The sequence below is a fragment of the Somniosus microcephalus genome, chromosome 23 (assembly GCF_052327205.1).
Source record: "Somniosus microcephalus isolate GS21.2 chromosome 23, FLI_Smic_1.0, whole genome shotgun sequence".
NCBI lineage: Eukaryota > Metazoa > Chordata > Chondrichthyes > Squaliformes > Somniosidae > Somniosus > Somniosus microcephalus.
The window spans coordinates 36,833,577-36,852,202 of NC_141009.1; the positions used below are offsets into that span (position 1 = coordinate 36,833,577).

The 18,626-nt window shown below is 41.7% G+C and overlaps 1 protein-coding gene across 1 annotated transcript in view; it reads left to right on the forward strand.

Annotated features, from left to right (window-relative positions):
• cacna1ba (calcium channel, voltage-dependent, N type, alpha 1B subunit, a) overlaps nucleotides 1-18,626 on the forward strand; it is an 820,126-nt gene that overhangs the window by 307,833 nt on the left and 493,667 nt on the right. The window contains exons 6-7 of the mRNA XM_085965795.1: nucleotides 9,314-9,405; nucleotides 13,559-13,711. Of these exons, the coding sequence (XP_085821921.1) occupies nucleotides 9,314-9,405; nucleotides 13,559-13,711 (245 nt within the window). The remainder of the gene's footprint in view (nucleotides 1-9,313; nucleotides 9,406-13,558; nucleotides 13,712-18,626) is intronic.

Here is an 18,626-nt window from a genome sequence, read left to right on the forward strand (position 1 = left end):
AATTAATAAGGGTAATACTGTATGTGAAGGCATAAAATTCAATTAGTATTGAAAAATCCAGTATTTCTATGTTAACCCAGCTCTGCTGTGCATTACCTTCCATAATGAGAACTTAATCGTGGACTATTCCACTCCAGAGAAGTTGCTAAAAGCAAATGTGGAATTCACTAGTATAAATTCTGGAGGTGGGCAGCAGTGATGAGCCCACGAGTGCATGATAACCTGGATCACCACACTGGTGCTGCTTGGCGAGTTACACAAGTAACTTCCGGTGTCAGCGGAGAGCATTTTATTGCAGGTACGCTCATATACATGAAAGTCACAAATATCCTACTGTCTTACAAGGTACGAGAAAATCAGTCTATCAAACCAATTGTCCCAACCAACTGGCTCACTTCACTCCATGCCAAGTATAGTCAGCAGCATTCACACCTGCATGTTTAAAGTCTATTATTTTTAATTAGTTTGGTTCACAAATTATTTATTTCAAATCTTGTCAAATCATTCACTGAATTTGCCAGATTATTAGCAAAATATCTGTTGGAAGCACGTTATGTTTATTGAAACAGCATCTCAATACCGTAAGTTATACAACTGATTCAGTGCCACAGCAGCAGTTTTCCAAAGCATTCATGCAAATAGGACCTTTGGCTCTGCCTTCACATTATGATTGGCTTACAATATGATATTTGACTCGGGTACCTTTAATATTACCATTAACTAATGTGCAGCAGCAAGTAAACAACAAATCCTCAGGTGTGTTTACCTCCACAGAAAAACAAAGTAAAAAAAAAACTAGATAGTGGGGGTGAGATAAAATGTGCAACTGGATTGACACTATTGGCCGGCAATTTGCGGTCAGCATGACGGCAAGCTGGCGGCGTTTGCCGTCATTCCACCTTTAAAACTGACCACAACTTCGGGGTTTGGTGCATGCGGAAATCCTGGAGTTGCGATCTGTCAGTGACCGCTCCAAAACGAGCTGCGCTGTGCGCCCCCCTCCCCAGCCCCCACAGAGCCGGCAATCTGTGTAATCAGCCAAATCATTGAAACTGACACAAATTTCGGCTCTTCCGCAGTGATCGCTGTTAAATTCCCCACCAGAAGTTAGACCCAAAGGAATTAGGTGTAACTGGGGTTTTGGCAGTGTTATTACTGCTGAACAAATGTTAAAGGCCTGGAAAACAAATTTTAATTTTGTGCAGTGTGAAATTTGTCCATTTTAATAAAAGTTAGCATTTTTAAGAAACTTTTCCAAAAAAAAAAGTTTGAATTTTTTTTTTTAAGTTTGTCCATCTTTATTTGAGGATTGCCTTTTCCCATGTGAGAGCCCCAATCTTTCTTTTGCTCCTCTAACTATTTTAAAATGTTAGCATTTTAAGAACTTACTCACTTCCTTGTTCGCTGTCTGTGAGAATTCTGCCTTTTGATTGGCTCCTTAGACAGCCTGTTGATGTCACAGCAGTTCGCACAAGGGAATCCCCACTACAGTCCGTTGAATTGAAGATTGGAAAAACCCGAAGTTCTCGACACAGGGGTTGCCAGATCCTTGTGCGAAGCGTACTTCGGGGCCAGCAGCGCACGCCTTCGCTTCGCTGCTGACTGCAAATTCCGGGCCATTGTTCTTTTTCTCCAAAGTTTTAGACTACTGCTTAAGGTTTAATGATCAATTCTCCAAATGAAACATGCTTTACAGCAATTTCCTTAATGCGAATAGAAGGAACATTAATGAGGCAGTGGACTTATTTATGAATTTGTCCTTTTAAAGAACAGTTCCCCTCTGAGATCAAAATTTACTTGGGAATTTGAGGTGGCTTCCTGCTAAATGTTAGATTATATTCTCTTTTTTGGGGGGAAGGGAGGAGAAGGAGTATTGTGTGCAGTTTTGGTCACCTTATCTGAGGAAGGATGTTCTTGCCATGGAGGGAGTGCAGCAAAGGTTCACCAGGCTGATACCTGGGATGGCAGGAATGACGTATGAAGAGAGATGGGGTTGATTAGGCTTATATTCGCTGGAGTTTAGAAGAATGAGAGGGGATCTCATTGAAACTTATAAAATTCTAACAGGACTAGACAGACTAGATGCAGGAAGGATGTTCCTGATGGCAGGGGAGTCACAGTCTAAGGATAAGGGGTAAGCCATTTAGGACAGAGATGAGGAGGAATTACTTCACCCAGAGAGTGGTGAACCTGTGGAATTCTCTACCAAAGAAGACAGTAGAGGCCAATTCATTAAATATATTCAAGAAGGGGTTGGATATATTTCTTAAGGCTAAAGGGATCAAGGGATATGGAGAAAAGGCAGGGACAGGGTACTGAATTTGGATGATCAGCCATGATCTCATTGAATGGCGGAGCAGGCTCGAATGGCCTACTCCTGCTCCTATCTTATATGTTTCTATAATGATTTGTGTAATTTCATGGAGAGGATGTGATTTGGGTAAAAATCCTCCCAAGCTGAAATGATTAAAAATAATGGTACAATTATTGATGACATAAGAAATAGTAGGACACAGAATCACATCTACAATTCCCCACACATTGATTGCCATTCGATGAAATTTAATGCTTTTGGGATGGAGGGAGAAACAATTGTATAGTGAGGCGCACTGATTGGTCTCCCATGTTTGCTTAGGAAGATTTCAACATTACTTGAGGCCTTGAAGCAGTTAATCTCTCTGCTCTATCAGACAGAGAGTGGTGAGTATTATCTACATAGAAGTTGCAACACAGGAAACAGACCATTCGGCCCAACATTCGTGTCGGCAGTTACCCTCCACGCGAGCAAATAGTTCTAACCCCATTTACCCACCCGGTTCCCATATTCCTTCAACCCCTTTTCATCCACCTGTCCAATCTAATCTTGATTGTTGACACAGTTTCTGCCTCAACCACTATCTCAAGTGAATTCCACAGCCTCCCAATTCTCTGTGAAGAAGTTTCTCCTGCCCTCTGCTCTAAATTTCTTGCATTTAACTTTGTATCGATGGCCCCTCATTCTTGACCCCTCTCAATTAATGGAAGCAAACTGTTTCTATCTACTCTAAAATGTCCTTTCATAATTTCAAAAGCTTCCATTACATCGCCCCGTAATCTGCTTGCGTCTTCATATTTCCTCAAACCAGACAGAATCGATTCTGTGTTGTACCCTCTCTCGATCTTTAATACCCGTTCTATAGTGTGAAGCCAAGGAATGCTCACGGTACTCTAACTGAGGTCTTATGAAGGTTTTACATAGGTTCATCATTGCCTCTTGGCTTTTATATTTTATACCTCCTGATAGATAAACTCTAGAATTCTATTTGCTTTTTTTAACAGCCTTATCAGCCTGAAGTGCTGCCTTTAATGAGAGGCTAAAAGATGTGGAGAAAAGAAAAATCATTGCAAAATTTAAATGAGCAGGGATAACATATTTGAATATGTGAGTATGACAATCCTGAAAAAGGACAGGGGTGCCAGCAGCAAAAATGATACCACAGAGTTGTGGGATGTGGCTTTCTGTCCGAGATTCCCCATATAGTGTGATCCAGATCTCAGGAGATGGGGCTGATTAGAGATTTTGGGAAAATTGCAGAGCCTTGTATTTTTATTTCCTGCCTTCAGCCTGGGAGTGGGTCTCCAGCTCAGAGATAGTCTATGGAGTGGTGAGAATCCAACGTCAAGCAAAAAAAAGTAAGGTACCAAAACATTTTTTAAAGAAAAGTATTCCTTGTTCTTGTGGCAACTGATGCGCAACACAGTTGCTGCTCAACCTACCTTCTATACTGTCCCTAGCCTTTTCTGTCAAAATCGTGAGGGGTCTGGACAGAGTAGATAGAGAGAAACTGTTCCCATTGGCGGAAGGGTCGAGAACCAGAGGACAGAGATTTAAGGTGATTGGCAGAAGAACCAAAGGCGACACGAGGAAAAACTTTTTACGCAGCGAGTGGTTAGGATCTGGAATGCACTGCCTGAAAGGGTAGTGGAGGCAGACTCAATCGTGGCTTTCAAAAAGGAATTGGATAAGTACCTGAAGGAAAAAAATTTGCAGGGCTACGGGGAAAGGGTGGGGGAATGGGACTAGCTGAAGTGCTCTTGCAGAGAGCCGGCACGGGCTCAACGGGTCGAATGGCCTCCTTCTGTGCTGTAACCATTCTATGATTCTATAATTATCCCACTGAACAAGTGAAATTTTATGGAAGCATGGTCATCTGAAAAATGCTGTAAATTGATCCATGCATTCTGGGTAAAAGTTTTCCACTCCCAGTAACCAGGATCCATCAGGGTTTGTGTTGACGTGAGCTCTGACACTTTTATATCTAATTTTGAAGATTGTGTTTCAGCTTTAATTCAACACCTCTGCACTGAGTTGCTAGATTTAACCAACTAAATGTAGAGTGTGTGTGACAAGATTCAGCTTCAGCACAAGAAAGGCAGATGCTTAATGGGTTTAATATTTTATTCAAAGAACCTTGTGAATATGAAAAATTATCTGTGGTTTCAGCATTCAAATGTAAGACAGTCTTCATCCAGATGTGCTCATGAGTCAGAGACTTTCTCATATATCCTTTTCCTAAAGAGTACTCTTTGTGGTCAATAACCACTTTACGTACAAATGTGGTTAGCTGTTGGTGGTGCCCATCTTTTCTTGAAGTCTCGTGTTGCTTAACAGCTTTTGGAGGTACAAGGTTGAAGAGATATTTTCACTTGGCAATAATTACTTTTACTTATTACCGGTGTGTTATAACATTTTGAGGAATGCAGAGTAATTCCCTTTCACCCAAGGGACAGAAGGGTCAATCCTGACAGAATTCTGCAGCAGCCATTTCTCTTTATCTTACAGTTAATGCACATTACAGAACTGTACTTAACAGACATTGTGCAATAGTGCTGTAAAGAGTTCTAGCTAATCTTTTTGCCCAGTCTACTGGCAAAAGAACCAGAGGCGAGATGAGAATTATTTTTTATGCGGAGAGTTGTTGTGATCTGGAATGCACTGTCTTAAAAGGTGGTGGAAGCAGATTCAATAATAAGATCTCGAGGAACAGCACCTCATGTTCCGATTAGGCACTTTACAGCCTTCCGGACTCAATATCGAGTTCAACAATTTCAGATTATAGCCTCGGCCCCTATTATATTTTTATATATTTTTTATCCGCACCTTTGGTTTGTGCCTTTTCCTTTTTTCCTCTTCCCACATGGCAGCTGTCTCTCATCCTGCCAGCGCATTTCACACTTCATCTAGAGCCGTCTTTTGTCTCTTTACCTGTCCCATTACTATCACGTCTCGTCTTGAATATCTCTTAATGTCTCTTCACCTCCCAGACCTTCCCTTTTGTTCTTTCATCCCCTCCCCCATTTCCCAGCCCCCAAACTGGCCTTTTAATCCGTTTCATTTCCTGCCTTTTTTTTTCTCAGTTCTGAAGAAGGGTTTCGACCTGAAACGTTAACTCTGTTTCTCTCTCTCCACGGATGTTGCCTGGCCTGTTGAGTTTTTCCAGTGTTTTCTGTTGTTATTTCAATAATAAGTTTCAAAAGGCAATTGGATAAATACTTGAAGGGGAAAAATCTGCAGGGCTGTGAGGAAAGGGCAGAGGAGTGGGACTAATTAGATAGCTCTTTCAAAGAGCCGGCACAGGCACGATGGGCTGAGTGGTCTCCTGTGCTGTATGATTCTGCACATACCATATATCCCATAACACCTAATTTACAAATGTTGACTGCAGTTGAACCGTATAATCACAAAGGAGTGCACCATTGTTTACATAGGGTACTGAAAGCATTTTATGTTGCACAGAGATGAAGGCTAAGGATATTACCTTATATATTCAGTACTTTATGAAGCCCAGACTTGGTGGAAATACTTTTACCAATTCTGGTCTACCAACTGCATTCGGTATTTGTTTTGTTACAGCTGAGACAAATTTACTTTAAAAATGCGAAGTGTTCTCTCTCATTTATTGTAGGTCTGTGATCCCAGTGAGGAATCATTGGTGTTAATAGAACCTTTCTCGCAGCAGTCTAGAGAGAAAACCTATGAATTTTAAATAAAATCACAAAATGCTGGCTGATTTAACATCTGAAAGATAGGTTAATAATACCGATGTGACCCTGGGTGGGCTCTTGGAACACCTTTATTACCATATGGACAACAGCACAAAAGTTTTTTTTTTTTACACAGTCGAAGGATAGAATCACAAAAAATATCTTGAAGTTATCCTATTTGAATGTACAGCTATAGACTATCTGTAATAACAGCAGAAAATGCTGGCAATACACAGCGGGTCAGGTAGCATCGAGGAGAGAGAAACAGAGTTAATGTTTCAGGTTGAGGACCTTCGTCCGACCTGAAACGTTGACTCTCTTTCTCTCTCCTCGATGTTGCCTGACCTGCTGAGTGTTACCAGCATTTTCTGTTGTTATTTCAGATTTCTAGTATCCGCAGTATTTTGCTATTGTATATACTATCTGTGTCAGCTGTGGCTCAGTGGGTCGCACACTCGCCTCTTGTGCCAGAAGGTTGTGGGCTAAAGTCCCACTCTAGAGACTTGAGCACAAAGTCTAGGCTGGCACTCCAGTGCAGTACTGAGGGAGCGCTGCACTGTCGAATGTGCTGTCTTTTGGATGAGACGTTAAACTGAGGCCCCGTCTGCCCTCTCAGATGGACGTAAAAGATCCCAGGGCACTATTTTCAAGAAGAGCACGGGACTTCTCCCCGGTGACCTGGCCAATATTTATCCCTCAAAACAACACCTAAAAAACAGATTATCTGGTCATTATCAGATTGCTGTTTGTGGGAGCTTGCTGTGCGCATATTGGCTGCCGCGTTTCCTACATTACAGCAGTGACTGCACTTCAAAAATACTTAATTGTCTGTAAAGCGCTTTGGGGCATCCCGAGATCATGAAAGGTGCCATAGAAGTACAAGTCTTTTTTTCTTATCTGTACATGAAAACATTAGAGCCTAGAAATTACTGGGGATAATTTTCAACTTCACTGCCTGGGCAGTAACCTGGCAGAGCGGATTACCCACTGGAACACACCTGATTTTTGTTCCAGTTTATCGCCCAGAAGACCAAGTTGAAAATTGCGCCCCTCCCCCATTGTGTGCAATACTCGAAGGAATGAACGATAGCACCATTCACATCCTGAGGACATCCCAAAGCTCTTCGCAGCCAATGTGTCACCTTTGAAGTGTAGTCACTGTTGTGTTGGCAACCACAGCAGCTAATTGGTGTGTAGTAATGCCATTTCTAACACTTCCTTTATCTTGACAGTGCTGAGCTATGCATTTATAATTTGTTCATACAACTTGCCATATATATAACTGACCAGTATCAACAACAACATGCATTTACATAATGCCTTTAGCGTAGTAAAAATGTCCCAAGGTGCTTCACAGGAACGTTATTGAACAAAATTTGACACCAAGCCGCATGAGATATTGGCCTAGAAATTGCGGTTGGAGGCTTGCCGCCCACATACGCCTCCGAACTGCAAGAAAACGACATACTTACCTGGTGTCTTTGGAGCTTCAGACTGTTCCAGTCCTGGGCCTCCAGGCGTACGCCTGCGTAAAGGCCCACAGATCCCAGGGGCTCATGCGGCTCGCAAGCGTCCCTGAGATCAAGTGGGCCAGGCCAACCAATCGCCAAAGGGGGATTCCTACGATGCTTATGGGGATTTCATTTACCAGGCATAAGGGTTTTGTGGGTATTCGCTGGGCAGTAGTAGGGAAAATAGCCCAACTCTGCGCCAGCGCAAGTGAATTTACAGCGGATGCGGTGGATCTGTCCAAGCGAAACTTGACATCCGGGTCTTCGCGCATGCGCAGCACGTGCAGAAACCCAGGACTTATGGGGCCTTTCTGAAGGCTTCCGACAGTTGGAGGCCCCGTAAAATCCGGGCCATTAGGACAGGTGACCAAAAACTTGGTCAAAGGGGTTTTAAGGAGCATCTTAAAGGAAGCGAAAGAGGTAGGCGTAGAAGTTTAGGGAGAATCTCGGAGCTTAGTGCCTAGGCAGCTGAAGGCACAGCTGCCAATGGTGGAGCGATGAAAATTAGGGTATGAAGAGGCCAGAACTGGAAGAGTGCAGTGATCACAGAGAGTTGTAGGGCTGGAGGAGGTTACAGAGATGGGCATTTATTCTCTTGGATTTGCAAGGTATGTGGTAAAACCTAGAAGTTTTGAACAGGAAAAAAAAGTTACTGTATTTGGCTGAACTGTTTAGTGTTTTAAAAAATTCCCACATATTAAAATACACAAATGAGCCATTAGTCCTTTGAACCTCACTTCATCACTCCTGAGTCTTTGGAGAATAGATTGAAATATTCTAATGTAACTCTATTGTACATACTTTATCTACAATATAGAGTGCATATGGGAACAAAGTGTTTCTACAAACTGTTTGTTCAATATTAAATCAAATGTCATATCTTTGAAAATCAGAAGTTTGGCAATAGCCAGATACAAGCAACATAACAAAAGTGACAAGAAAAGCAAAGTTTCACAAATCTGCTCTGGAAACTAAGCAGAATCTGGGATTTGATGGCAATGTGGATTGGGGAAACTGTTAAATTTATCTCTTGGATCCAGATCTGAATCCACCCCGACTAATGGTCTTCGCCAGCATGCGATATGCACTCAGTGAATCAGCAACCTGTTTTACACAGTGCCCAATTTTATTTCAAATTGAAGTCAATGGAAAAGAAAATCGAGCGCAGAGTAACACGGGCTGCCAATTCGCTAAGAGTCCATATCGCACTACTGGTGAAGACCAGTCCCACCCGCTAAGTCACTAGCTGTTTCTATATTGGTTTTGTGTTGGCGGCAACCTCAAGTGAGCTTGCCAGATTTGTGGTGAATGCCTGCCAAGAGGACCCAGTTAAAAAAAAATATATCTTTCTGGCAGCCAGCCTTCATAAACTTTGCCCTAGCCTGGCACCAAGCCTATATTCAAGCAGCTTCTGTATCACTCTCTTCCCTCCCCCATCTGTCTCTCTCTCTCTCTCTGTGTCTCCTATAAGGGTCCAGCGCAAGATGGATTGAGGTGCACCCAAACCATTACGTAGTGGACCAGTCCACCACACAAATCTGTCCCTGCCCAGCACAAATCGATGCACACAAATACATCAAAAATTGGATTTTGACTGAATTGGTGTGAACTTGTAAAAGCTGTCCTATTGTTTTTAAATACAAGGATGTATTGAAGAAATCTACTCCGAGGTTAATTTTACCTACTTAAACATAATTATCCGTGTAATTGTCTGAAACTCTATTTTTGGGTAAAGATTTTACTAGAAAGTTAATAATGTAATCTTTATTATCGTGCAGGATTTTAGCCACTGTTGGGACGGACTTCGATCTGCGAACCTTGAGGGCTGTCCGAGTACTCCGACCACTGAAACTTGTATCAGGAATTCCAAGTATGTTGAACAACTGGCTTGTATTATTTTTTTACTGTTACATTTTTCCTGTCGAAGTATTAGTTTGTATTATATGTTCTATAGGAGAATTTATGTACATTTCAGTTTTTCATATTAAAAACACGTACGTCAAATATAGCCATAGAATCTTAGAATGTCATTTTATTATTGACAACAGAAAACCGAGGTAAGATCTGTAATGTGCCATGAAATTTCTATAACTCTCCTTCACTGGTCATTAACCATTGCTATCGGGATTAGCATTTAAACGAAAATAACTAGTTAGTGGCTTTTTTTAAATTGCCTAATTCTGTAGTATTTAAATTCATAAATGTTTATATGGTTAAAACTCCCCTTCAACATCCAAATCACAGGTTGAAAAAAACCAAATGTATAATTGTGTGTCATTAAATCTGATTTGTGAACTGGTGCAAGGAATCTTCTACTGTTTGGCCAGTTGATATTTAATGTGTTTTGCAGTGTTGCTTCTTATCCTTTTCAACCAACTGGATATATTCTAAAGGGTAACCACAGTAGCATGAAAAACCCTCATCTTTTACAAATTTGCAGACTGAATTCCTTTTATTGCTTACAACATCCAAATATTTTTTTCCTCCTGTTTATTGCCCTCAAAATGACAAATGGAGAAACAGGAATGCTCGCATTGTTGTGACAAATTAACAATGAAGCTTCATTTCCAACCTCTTCATATGCCTTGGGTCTACCTCCTCCAGTCACAATGGGCAAAACCATACTTTTCTCTTTAATATTTCATATATTGAAATTTGCAGCTACTCCTCCATATCCAGGTTAAGTTGCATCCTGCATCTTGGTTTCTACCACTACATACTGGCCAGCAGGAAGCAGATACTTGCTATATTATATAAGACTTGTAGTAGCATCTCAAGACAGCAGATTGACCTCTGTCCAAATTGCTTCTCTATTGAGTGGAGAGATCACATGTTATGAATGGAGGTTTGTTTGTGTGTATTTGTGCTCAATGTGAGGTATGTGTGGTGCTGAGAATGGATCAGGTATAGTGCAGCTAGTTCCCTATACCTGACCGCCAGCAATGTGCCTCATAAGAATAACTCCAAATGCGCTGATGTAGGATAGTTAGGCCTACAATGTTTGTGTGATAGTGACCATTTGTGCCAATCTGCTATAGGCCTGTGCCCACGAGGAATTAATTAAAACTACCCAAACTCACAAAAGAATTTCATCCTACTCATTCTGGGCTGGATATGAACTTGGGTCTCAGAGGTGAACGGCTAGTGTCGAACCCATTGAGCCCAACTCTGTTCCGCTTGCATTGCCATTTAAGTTCTGGACACTTTGTCTCGGCTCTTTTTTATTGTCAACATAAACACCCACTTTGACATCATATCATAATTTAGAGCCATTCACTGAATTTCACCCAATTTCCGATGGTTGGCTAGGGTTAAAATCACCCCCAATTGTCCTGGGTTTTTTAATCTCTTTTTTCCCCAGGAGATGGTTTCAGGTGGGGTTGAGGTTATATATTGTGATACAGAAGGTATCGCAATCGTGTGGGACAGGCTCGATGGAGCAGAGAGTCTTTACCTGTCCGTCATTGTTCGTATGTTCGTAAGCCAATATATATTACAAAGGCAAAGACCTAGTGACTAAAGCACTGAGACAGAGTGCAGTAACACAGTGAGTTGCGGTAAGAAGAACGGACAAGCATGTGTGCTGTATGACATATGATTGGAACTCTTGAAAGGTGATGGAATGGGTTTGGAGCTGGGAAAAGGTCATTGGGGAGGCTGCAGCTGTGACCATCCGTCCCCTTGGTTGTCTGCCAAAAGGGAAGATCAGACAGCATTAGCAGCCAGGTCCACAAGAGGAGAACACCTCTGACATTATTCACTTGATCTTGTACGTTCAGACTTTATGAAAACAGAGATCTATCAAACAGTTGGTGGAGTTCAATGTTATTTCCTAACTTGCAGGCTGAATTCGTCCAGGTGAAATGTTTCACTGCAGGAGCTGTCAGACCCCCATCTGCTGGGTTCCAGTTTTTCCAGTTCAAAGACACATGAATCATTGTTAACCCTAAATAATCAGTCGTAGTGCTTTGATTAACTGAACACTCTGCAGTCAAATATGATCAAAGATAGTCTAGCCTGAAGAAGGAGACGTGCAGGAGATACTTCAGTGTTCACAGGGCATCAGATCAATCCCCCCCCCCCCCCCCAACATTAGTTGCAATGGAGAATTCTCTGTTCGTGTTAAGAGCTTCGGCAATATTTTTGAAACCCAAGAAAGACCAGAAAAATAAGACAGTGGTTCAAACATTAGGGAATGCAGCAAATGAATAATAATTCATTTTGAAGCACTTTGTGGCATACTGAAAAGTGTGATAAGGTGCTGTGTAAATGTAGTTTCCTTCCCTTTCCTACCCAGTACAAGCAGTCTTCTATTTGTACTTGTTGCTTAAATCTCTATCATGGAAGGACAATGCTGTGTTCAATTTACACATCAGCTGATTATTTAAGTTAGAAGGGAACTTTTATCTCATAAGGAGAGATAGCTTTGGGGGTTTTTGGCCTATGGTATACAAATGAGAATGTTCAAGGAAGAATTAAGTTCCTATAGCAAGTAATCCCTTCCTAATACTGTCCTCAAAGAAGAACAGCACTTCTTATAACAATGGCCTGTATTTTCCGATCCCTATGGGCGTGTATGCGCTGTGTACACGCCCGCAGGGACCTCGCAAGTGCCGGATTCAGGCATGCGAAGCGCATGTGCTGAAAACCGGCATTTCCGATCTGTCAAGAATACAGATCACACACCTGCCCTGGAGAAGGGCCTCTGCGAGTAGAGAGTTCCGCTTTCTGCAGAACCTCCGCCTGCTAAAAACCCTTAAAAATCTTACGCCTGGTAAAAGCAGGAGTAAGGACTGCTTTTACCAGCATAAGAGCTTAAAGTAAAAAAACATTTAAAAAAAATTTCCCACTCATTTATAATTTAATACTTTTAAGTTTATTTTTAGCCCTGTAAAAAACTTGAATTTTATTTTCAAAAAATTAAATTTTTGTTTAAAATATTTAATTTAATGTAATTTTAACTAATTTTAAAAACGTGATTTAAAAAAAATGTATTCAATGTTTTGATGTGGTTTTTCAGTGATCCCCATTCATACTTTTGACAGGTCTAAGCTGTCAAAAGTATGAAGGGGGATTCCCTTCTTTCATTGGTTCCCCATAGCCCACATGATCCCAGGGACGCTTGCAAACCACATGCGCCCCGGGGATACCTGGACCCTGCGCATTTTGTAGAGCAGAGGCCCAGGAGCGGAAATGGCTGGACCACTCGAACCCTCAAGTAAGGGCGTAGATTTTTCCCAGATCGGAGGCCTCCGCACGCAGGAAGCCTCCGATCGGAAAATACGGGCCATTGACTTTTAACAGTCGTGTTTGGTGATCACTTGATGAGGTCTATGGCTGGAAAAGTCGAATACAACTGCATTTTTTTCAATGTATACCTTTTCTGTTTCTCCTATTCTATAATTAACATCCACAGGCTGTAAGAAACAAAAGAAACTTTCAGGTTAAGCATTAAAACCAGAGTCTAAAGTATTTTTTACATTTCATGTTTTCCACACTTTTTTTACATGAGCTTTTGTCTTTAATGATCAAATAGCACAGAAACAATTATCTGCAGGGTGTTATCTAAAATCTATGTGGGTAACTGCAAGTTATATTTCATATGGGCATTTTTCCTTCTTTGCTGGCGAGGTATCCATTAAATGTTTTCAAATGTTCGCTCTGTGTTTTGATTTTATTTGCCTTTAGCATATTTTTACTGAAACATATAGGGTAGGTTAATTTTCTCTTCAATGCAGGTTTTCACAACCACCAACAGTTCAATTTAATTGCATTCTGTAAGTAAAACATGTAATTTTGAATCACACATGTTTTTTAAACAGGATAAATGTAATTTAAATTGACTGAACAACAAACCAGCTGATTTAGGAACAGGTGTTGGCCATTCAGCCCCTCGAGCTTGTTCCACCATTCAATCAGATCATGTCTGATCTGTATCTAAACTCCATCTGCCTGCCTTGGTTCCGTAGCCCTTAATACCCTTGCCTAACTAAATCTATCAATCTCTTTTCTCCTTCAATCAGGTTTGCAAGTTGTACTGAAGTCGATAATGAAGGCGATGGTCCCCCTGCTTCAGATTGGGCTTCTGCTGTTCTTTGCGATCGTAATGTTTGCCATTATTGGTCTGGAGTTCTACATGGGAAAATTTCACCAAACCTGCTTCAGTGAGGGAACAAGTAAGGAAAAATAATGTTGAACTAGAAAGCTGGTCATGTTTTGAAATGCCGTTAACCTGTTATTGTTGGTCTAGAACGGCTGAATAGTAATTAAAAAAAAATAAAAATCTTTCCTTCATTTCTAGTTCTGTTTAAATTTCTCTCCGCCATTGATGCTGATGCATCTAGAATTGGAGCAGTTTCTGTACATCTCCCATTGAATGGCCACCTCAAATGCACCTTTATTCTGTGTACAAAAGCAAGCCATTTGCACTTTTTTAATTAAAAAAGATACATTTATTTAAAAAAATCTATAATGTTATAATGGGCCGTAATATGCAGCCCCTACGGGTGCGTATGAGGTGCGCACGTGCCCGTAGGAGCCGCGCATGTTCCGGGTTTAGCCATGCGCTGAAACCTGGAACTTGCGATCTCGTAGCCATCCCCGGGAAAAGGGCCTCCGTGGGCGGAGAGTTGGGATATTTAGAGCCATTCACTGCCTACGCCCCTGGGATACGTGGGTGTCTACGCATAGAGGCCCAGGAGCGCAAGTCTCCGTGGATCCAGGACTATCGGGTAGGTTCGTAGATTTTTTGCGTTCGGAGGCATCCGCCCACGGGAAGCCTCTGACCACAAATTCAGGCCCAATGTTTCGGCATAAGCCTCTGCAAATATCAGATAAAAGGAAGGATTGAAGTACGATAGCGTGACCCATTTATATGCTACCAACTTTAACAGTCAGATCAGAAAACATGAATTTGATTTTCAATATTGCACAAGTAAAAGTAAATCTATATTAAATAATCAGAATCTATTTTATATCAATCAGTAGGGAGTACTGTACTTTTAATGTTAAATTTGGTTACAGTGCTTCATATAAATGGTCTCTTTTCTACTTTAAACCCCGTGGTAAAGCTGCTGTATAAATGATTGTGCTGCAGCAGATGGAGAGCCTGGTCCACTGCAATATGTTCCCCAGTTCAGATAATGGACTTGCGAGCCGGCTGTTGTGATGTTCCTGGAACTGAAATTGTTTACAAGACTTCCCAAAAACAACACCGCACTTCTGATAAATTAATCTGCCAAATACTCATTTTATCTTCAGAAGCCGGAAGGTTTTACTCCGATGAATTTTCCCCTCGTTCTCAATGGAAGTCACCTTCTCTTGTGTTATTTGTACTTTTTCAGGATTGTTTAGTTTGACTGTAAGAGTTCACCCAATCCTGCTGAAAATGCTTGTTGCTGCTACCTTGACAAATGATGGAAAATTTAAGTCTGCTCTATTGCTGTTACTTACAACTTACTGGGCCATGCTCATGCTTGAGGGATTGAAACATTCTGTCGTCTGTCAAGGTCTTGTCCTTGTTTTTCTCTGTTTCATAAGCACATAAGAAATAGGAGCAGGAGTAGGCCGCACGGCCCTTCGAGCCTGCTCCGCCATTCAATAAGGTCATGGCTGATCTTCTACCTCAACTCTACCTTCCTGCATGATCACCAAATCCCTTGATCCCTGTAGTATCCAATAATCTATTGAACTCTGTCTTGAATATACTCAACGACTGAGCAACCACATTTTTCTGGGGTAGAGAATTCCAAAGATTCGCAACCCTTTGAGTGAAGACATTTCTCCTCATCTCAGTCCTAAATGGCTGACCCCTTATTCTGAGACTCTGACCCCTAGTTTTAGACTCCCCAGCCAGGGGAAATATCCACCCAGCATCTACCCTGTCAAGCCCTTTAAGAATTTTATGTTTCAATGATACCACCCTCATTCTTCTAAACTCTAGGGAATATAGGCCAAGTTTACACACTCCCTCCTCATAGAACAATCCCCTCATCCCAGGAATCAGTCTCGTAAACCTATGTTGGACTCCCTCTAAGGCAAGTATATCCTACCTTAGGTAAGGAGACCAAAACTGTACACAGTGCGCTAGGTGTGATCACACCAAGGCCCTATATAATTGTAGTAAGACTTCTTTACTCTTATACTCCAATCCCTGTGTAATAATAATAATCTCTGTAGCTGAGTAAGATCTCAAGTTTACATTACTAATTTGTGATTGCTTGAATTGGAAAATAGACATTCCAGTCGTCAAGGATGAATGAAATGGTCCTTTTGTGAAATTAAATTTCTAATCTTTGCTAGCTCCATTGTTTTTAAACCCCTCTCCCTCGCCGCCTCCCCACCCCTCCCACAAAAAACAACCCTGGTACTGCTTTACAATATTTTAGATTATTGTAGTTGAAGAAACCAAAAATGCGCCCAATGTGAAATACATATTGGCCCAGACTTTGCGGCCAGCGGTGTATCTAAGGATTATGCCGCTGGCATCCGAGCCAAATGCGCATTTACCTGCTGGGAACCCTCCTCCGAGAAGATGCTGTCAGACGCTGCGGAGTTGAGGGCAGCGTAGTGACCCACGGATCCCAGGGGCGCACCGTGTGTGTAATCGTACCTGGGATCACGTGGGCCGGTGCTCCAATCAGCAAGCAAGAAGGTTTCTCATTCATCCCCAGTCTCTCACTCACGGGCCAAGAGGGTATATTACTTTTATAAATATAACGGTAATAATCCTGTGGGTCGTATGTAAATACTTGCAACAGTCAAATAAAATGCAGCAACTTTCTATTCCCATCCAAAAATAAAAAGAGGAAATATGCCAGGTTACAGTGGAATGGCACAAGAATCATATTCCACACTTACTGTGCTGTTTATCTCAATTAACGCCTTACAGAATTCAACTGTAAAACAGCTCAGGATTTATTCAATTTAAAACACCATTTGCGATGAAATTTTTGGAAGAGTTTTCTACTCTGATGGGGGCTGTCATTGCCTGTGTTTTCTGAGGCGAGGTGTATAAATGTGATGTTCCGCCACTTCCACCTACCTCCATACACCATTGAAAGTATTTGTAAGCCATGATGAGGTAATAGGACATGTTTCCGTTTCCGGCCTCAGAATCTCAAAGATCGCAGCCTCACTCAGAACACCACCCACCTGAGGGTAAGTTTGAAAGACTGGCTTGTAGTTTAAGATTTTAAAATTGAATATATACTTGGATTTCCGAAAGGTATCCCCTTACGTTGTGCAAACAGGCTCCTACTCCTGTTTGCACCAGCTGTAAAATTTGCATACGTAATTGCTAGGCTCTTGGTGGGCAATTAGCCCAACTCTGCACCAGCAATTAGGATTTCAATGTCGGAGCAGATGATCTGTCAAGTCAGAACTTAACAGTTCGCAAGTTCGGGATTTAGCGCATGTCCCAAACTTGCTGTCCATTTCAAAGGCTGCAAATGCTGCCCCAGCCTGTTTTGGAGCTATCATTGACTAACCGCAGCTTTGGGATTTCTGCATGCACCAAATCCCCAAGTTGCGGTCAGTTTCAAAGGTGGCATGCTGCCAGTTAGCCGCCATCCCGACCACAAATTCCGGGCCATTATTTCAGTGAGTGAGTGGCCAGTCTATGGAATAGGCCCTCCAGGGGGATGGAGGAAGCAATTAGTATTGATTCATTCAAATGCACATTAGATGGATTACTTTCAGACAATAACATTTGGGATACAGTATATGAGTAATGTGGAAAGTGCAGTAGGCTTGGGAGGAACAGGTGACTTTGGACCTACAATTCCCAAAGCTTCCCACCTCTCGGGTTTTCCTTGCTTTATGTCTGATTCTGTTGTAACCTAATTGATAGAGATTGATTGCTATGATTAGTCAACAACTCCAGAATGGTTCCAGGGATGGGAGATCCTAGCTACAAGGACAGGTTGGAGAAGTTGGATTTGTTTTCATTAGAGCAAAGGAGGTTGAGTGGTGATTTGATAGAGGTGTACAAGATTATGACGGGTTTGGATAGGCTAGATGGGGAAAGGCTGTTCCCACTAGTTGATAGTACAAGGACTAAGGAACACAGATTTAATGTTTTGGGCAGGAGATACAGGGGGATGCGAGGACAAACTTTTTCACGCAGCGAATGGTGAGAACCTGGAATTCGGTGCCGACGGAAGTGGTGGAAGCGGAGACACTCAATGTTTTCAAGTGGAGACTGGATAGGCACTTGAGGGAAATAAACTTGCAGGGTTACGGGGATAGAGCGGGGGAATGGGATTGACTGGATTGCTCTACAGAGAGCCGGCACGGACTCGATGGGCCGAATGGCGGCCTCCTGTGCCGTTATGATTCTATGACTCCATTACCATTGTATCGTGCGACTACCAGGATGGTAGAAAGCGAACTGGATGGACCTTGTTTTTTTTTATCGCCCTGCAATTCCTACACTCCATTTCTGTTTCTGAATGATGTGGTTACAGTGTACAGAATACCAGGTGTTTGATAAATGGAGTTTTCTGATCACTTATATATGGAATTGAGTATTCTGATGTAACTATTGTAAAAATTGAACTGGTAACAAAAACAGGAAATCTGAAGCAAATGCACGGAAATTCACAGAAGAATGATCAGCAGCAGAAAGAGAAAGATCAGTTAGCCTTTTGAGTGTGAATGTTCATCAGAATTGATGAAATGTGAGTTTCAGAATTGAATTATTAATTGTACTTCTAAAACACCCAGCTATGTTTTTATCCTTCAGTTGCTAATCAAACTGCTGTGCATTTCAAAAAAAATGGAGCTGCTTTTTAATTGAGGCGCAAAGTATGTAAATGTTTTCTTGGATGGAACTCTCGGGCTTGCTTGGTTTAACTGGTGCATATGTCGTCACAGATAACAGGTTAAACACTGAAATACTGTACAATTCACTGGTAATTTTGTTACTGAAAGAAAGCCAAGAGTTCTCAAAAAGAACGGCATCTTAACGCCCAGTTCAAATTGGTACTATAAAGAGCCATGTTAGTTGGTTCAATGACTGGATGGCAAACCGAATCAATTAATGCTATTTCATTAGTCTGAGCACATTGTTTTAATTTGATGAGAGCTGCA